The sequence below is a fragment of the Phalangium opilio genome, unplaced genomic scaffold (genome assembly GCF_054372755.1).
Source record: "Phalangium opilio isolate 3A_F unplaced genomic scaffold, DU_Popi_V2 ptg000013l_1, whole genome shotgun sequence".
Taxonomy (NCBI): domain Eukaryota; kingdom Metazoa; phylum Arthropoda; class Arachnida; order Opiliones; family Phalangiidae; genus Phalangium; species Phalangium opilio.
This window is the reverse complement of record NW_028324148.1, coordinates 9,427,769-9,432,893: the sequence shown is the minus strand read 5'-3', so window position 1 is coordinate 9,432,893 and position 5,125 is coordinate 9,427,769. Positions and strand designations below refer to the sequence as shown.

The window sequence follows — 5,125 nt, the reverse complement described above, 5'->3', positions numbered from 1 at the left end:
TGCATTACCAGAAGTTCATTATATAAGGAGTTGCCATAAGAAATGCTTTGCACTGTGAAAGTTTTCAGAAAGCTTCCTCTTCCAGAAAACACGAGATAATCGATAAAATTGTTCCCCCTCCTCATGTCGACACAATGGGGGAACATTATTTAAAGAACCTTGACGTCGTCATAACTAAATATCCAATCAAATTTCGATTTTAAGAAAAAATCTATTTTTTAGCAGAATGTTGCCCCCCCCCACAGTCATCTTTGCTCCCTCATTGGCTCTGACAACTAGTGGCTTTTTTTAGCCACATCGTATGATGAACATCTACGATGTGGGTCTTAGTTTGACCTGACATGTTGGTGGTGGAGGCGTCGTGAAAGAGAACTGCCTTAGACAGTATAAAATTTTTCGATCGTCATTGAAGGGAGAGTGAATGGGAGAGAATTGTGGTGAGGTGATATTTTTCGTTCGTGTATTTTAAAAGGAAGGAAATTATGATAGTTAGGTTAAGCCATATACCCTCCCTTAAAAATTCCTCTTACCCGTCGACAATAAGAGTTTCACGCTCCCCTATTTTAACATTCAAAGAAATCGAGGGAAGCAAGTATTTACTGACGTTCTTTTTAGAATGGTCTTAAGGCACCGGGATATTACAATTATTGGGTGTTTTACCGAATTCTTTCTCTTTCAAACTGTTCTGACCATAAGTTCATGCTAGAAATTTATAAGAAGCGATAAGTGTGCATCGGCATAAGTCTATGTTCTGTTCTTCGATTCGCCGGAATATTAGAATTACGGCATAAGTAAATTTATACGGGTAATAATTCTATCACCGTTTAGGGTAGGGCATTCACTCTGATTTTATGCACGGTAAATTATTTAAGCATTGTAAAAGCATTCACTCATTAGGGTAAGGTATAGAGGGGTTATCCACTCATTAGAGTAGGGTATAGAGGGGCTATTCACTCGTACGATGTGGCTACTATTACGAGCCCTTGGGTCGCCTTGTTAATTATTTGTTTGGTTTTACGGCGGAGAGGTCTGTAAATACTAAAATTCCGCTTAACCCGCTGTTGTCTAGGCCAAGAAAAAAAACTTTGCAAATGCTGAAATGGGAGAATTTTCTGATGTAAACATAAGCGGAGGGTTATAAGCTATTGACATTACACTATCACTTTTTAAAATAGACGTTTCAATCATTCACTGTAAGAGAAACAATTCACTGTAAATTTCATATTTATAGTTTCTTCCAAAATTTAGTGTCCTAAATGGATAAAAAAGTATTTGTTTTCACAGCCTAATTTTTCACGAAATTAGAAAATAAGATGAATTGATTGTTTTATGCTCGATTTCGTCATACTTTCATCATTGATATATTTGTCTTTTTTCTTTGAGAGTAAAATACCAATCGAAATGGAAAATATCTGTGGTTATATATGTATCTATATTTATTTATATATATATTGGAAAAGTGATTTAAAGGGGGATTTAAATATTACCATTCATCTTTGTCAAGATTTATAAAATGGCCTAAGGCAAAGCTTAAGTTTATCATCATAAGTCTCCGTTAAACAAAGCGATACATCTTCAGCTCGTTGATCATGAATCTATTAACTGATAGATTCATGTGGTCGATGGCAATAAAATTGTTCTACTTTTCAACGCAACGATAACGATTGATTTCCAAATAGTTCCGGAATTAATTAGCGTAAGATTTTGAATTACATAACTATGAGACAAAAAAAAACAAGGCTAGGATTCATTGAAAAGACGAGGCAAAATTTAAACCCCAGTGATTTTCTCTCATCATTTAATGTAGATTTACCTAAAACCTTTTTAAGGTTTCAACAAAATGGGCTTAACGGAATTCAGAAAAGAACAAAAACTGCATAGCCAGAAACGCCTGGAAAAGTCAGAAATTTTTGAAAAACGAGAAAAAATCCTTAGGCATTTAAATTTTTTCTTAAAATGCCGGGGATAAGGCAGTAGTTTCTTTTCTTTGTTGATTGCTAAATATGAGTCTGACGTGATCAAGTGGATTCTGGCTCAGACCACCTAACCCATGGACAGGCAACTGAATAAAGAGCTGGGTTTGCTTAGAGAAACACCTGACACTGTGGCGGCGGATGTTGGAAGTTTTTCACCAATCTGTAGTAAAATTCGCGCCATTTTGTTTTTTTTTTTGAGGAGAAAATCTGACTAAATTATAAAAGTGAGCTTGAATTTCATTCTTTATTTATTGTAGCTTCTCATTAAAGATTTATAAACGATCTGTGAAGTTAGTTTTTATAAATACCACTCTGGTATTGTTTATAAAGTCTGTTTAATATTAAGCCTTGGCTAAAAAATATCCCGAACCATTGCAGACTAATTTTTCTTTACTCTTTGGCGATAAATTGCGGTCGGTAGACGCGTGAGGGCACATGCTACGCATTGCCATCAGTGTTGGGCAATCGCGAATCACGTTGTACTACAAAGCGGGGGAAATTCGGTGAATTTGCCCACCTCCGATTGCCATTTGTTAACGGGGGTTTAACATGGCTTTGCCAGTCCACGGGTTAGGTGGTCTGAGATTCTGGTAAACTACAAAAATTTATCAAGGATTTTGAAAACGAAAATTTCATACGAACCCCGGAATAGAAACAGAACGTAGATAAGAGAGCTGTGTTTCTACTAATAATCCTAAACCAAAACTACATAGCAAAAAGACAAAGTGACTTACAGGAATTTATGCCTGCGTGATTTCGTCCGAATGAATTTTTTCGTGAAGTCTAAGCGAGTTTTTAAGGGCGCAACAATAACCGCAAAACGCGCATTGATACAGTTTTTCTTTCGTGTGCGTTAACTGATGGATTTTAAGGTTGCCTTTAGTACGGAAGGCCCATTCGCATTGGTCGCATTTAAACGGTTTAACGGTTCCGTGAACTTTCATATGTTCTTTTAAACATTTTCTAAGTTTGAAATCAGCTTCGCAAATATTACATTTGAAAGGTCGTTCACTGGCGTGTTGTTGCTTTTTATGCTTTTTCAAATTGTTCGCTTTTGAAAATGACATGTCGCATTGGTCGCACGCGAAGCTCAGTTTTTCAGTTTGGCTTGTAGAAGCACCTACATTTTACAACCATAAATAAATAAATAAATAAATAAATAAATAAATAAATAAATAAATAAACAAAAAAACATTATTGCAATATTTTACATCCAGGAATTCGTGCAGCTACTTGGAATCATTGTGCGCTTATCCGTCACGCCTCAAAATTCTAACTGTGATTTCATTGGGACTCCTTAAAGGGTTGCTAGATTGGGTATTGCACCCCTTTGCAATTAGTACTAACCCCAATCTCCATCACCTTCATCCTCAGCTTCTTTGTTATTATTATCACTTTCACTTGTGGATGACGCGGACGAAGACCTTCGGACACTATCGTCCAGCAAAGTGGACCTCTTGGCCTTCCGTTTCCTCTTTGGTGGCGGCGGTGACTTGGCTTCTTCAGACGCGTCACTATTAAAACCCTCTGAGGCGGCATTGGCCTCGTCATCGCTAAAGGAGGCGTCTTTCTCTTTCTTCTTTCGGGCTGCGTTCTTTTGTTTTTTAATCCAATCATATTAATCATTTATGATATAATAATTTTGCTAACATCGGGCCTTTGCCTCCTAGCAGTCAAACGATAAAGTAAGCTGTGTCTATAGAGTAAGAAAGCGGGACTTTTTGTCTGGTTTATAGTAGAACGATATTCGTAGTGAGTAAATAGGCAAAGAGGGGGGGGGGTTATACGTGTTTTTGATAAATTTTGACTCCTTCCGAAAGGGATATCGCTGAAAGAGCTGCATTTAGACACTTTAAATTTCCTCTATATACTTTTGCTAAAAACGAATGGATATAGAAAAATTTCAAGCTAAAAGGACTTTCTTGAAGCAAGCCGCGGTTCAACCTCATTTGTACCGGCGAATCAACTCTGATTTAGTTCCAAACCGGCTTTTTTCGTAACTGTACACCAATCAATTTCTAAGTATAGTTAATAAAGGTTCACATCGTGACGTGGGTTTAAATATTATATCCACAAAGAAAAAGGTAATATTAAATCAATGGGAATAAAAAAACATAAAGCGCGCGTAAGCCGATTTATTGATTTCTAATACTTACATTTCGTAGAATTTGCTGTCCTCTATCAGCATATTATTGAAGATTAAAGGTCATGTATTTTTTTTTATTTCGATAGCATCTTTTGCGGTTTTGAAATTTATTGTTATTATGTTTAAAACTTTAAAACATTTGCTCAAACTATTGGTTTCACATCAAGATAACACAGGTTATGTTAAATAAATCATAACATAACGGTATGTCATTAATTTAATTAATTAATTTAATAAAAAATTACAACGGTTTAATAAATTAATAAACTTTTCGTCACATCACGAAGCACCGCAAAAAAATTCGTAATATTATCAAAACTTCTTTGCATTTTCAGAATCGCAAAAAAACTAGTTTCATCCAAAGTTATTTTTAGACTGCATACCTGATGCGGTGGCAAGTGGGCCTTACTCTCAAGAAGCTTGTTAATAAGATTTAGGAAGTACGTGACTAAAGCCGAACGGAAAGTGCTGTTCTTGAAGTTTCGTAGTCTTTCTCCACTTTAAAATATTTGCTCAATTAACCAATCCCTCGTACCCAACAATAACAATTACGTTCTATAATAACGCTCAACAGCTCATAGATAATATAATTTTAAACCCTTTATTATATTGCTTTTCAAATTAAATTTACTTCCGCGCAGGGTTAATTTCAAAGATAGTGTGACCCCAAGCGTATTTCAGATTTTGAATTTATCTCTCTATATAGTCATTGAATTCATCTTCCCATTTAATAATTGAGTTCCTTGAGTTCGCGAAGCTTTGAATAATATTTTGTTTCGTAAATATCAAGTTTACTCGGAATAGAAGCTTACAATCCCAAGGAAGTATGTGCCAGTGTTGTTCCTTAGATTTTTGGGAACGTACTTTTCCCAATAGTAAAACGTACTACCCCAATGGGCGGCTTTTTGAAAACGTACTTTTCTCCCTTTGGGGGTATTAAAATTTCCTTCCCCCTCCACGAAAAGCTTTTGGCGCCATCTTGCGGTGTACTTTTCGTCCCATA

At 35.9% G+C, this 5,125-nt stretch overlaps 1 protein-coding gene across 1 annotated transcript; it reads right to left on the bottom strand.

Annotated features, from left to right (window-relative positions):
* Positions 1 to 2,716: 2,716 nt before the first annotated feature.
* LOC149708860 (uncharacterized) lies at positions 2,717 to 3,575 on the bottom strand. The gene is made up of 2 exons (XM_089863881.1): positions 3,324 to 3,575; positions 2,717 to 3,096 (listed from the first exon to the last, which is right to left on the bottom strand). The coding sequence occupies exon 2, from the start codon at positions 3,041 to 3,043 to the stop codon at positions 2,717 to 2,719; it is 327 nt and encodes a 108-aa protein (XP_089720007.1). The 5' UTR covers positions 3,044 to 3,096; positions 3,324 to 3,575.
* Between the last annotated feature and the right edge of the window lie 1,550 nt (positions 3,576 to 5,125).

What these genes read in the sequence shown, in the direction of transcription:
- LOC149708860 (XM_089863881.1), bottom strand. Translation starts at nt 3,043, where the DNA reads ATGTCATTTTCAAAAGCGAACAATTTGAAAAAGCATAAAAAGCAACAA.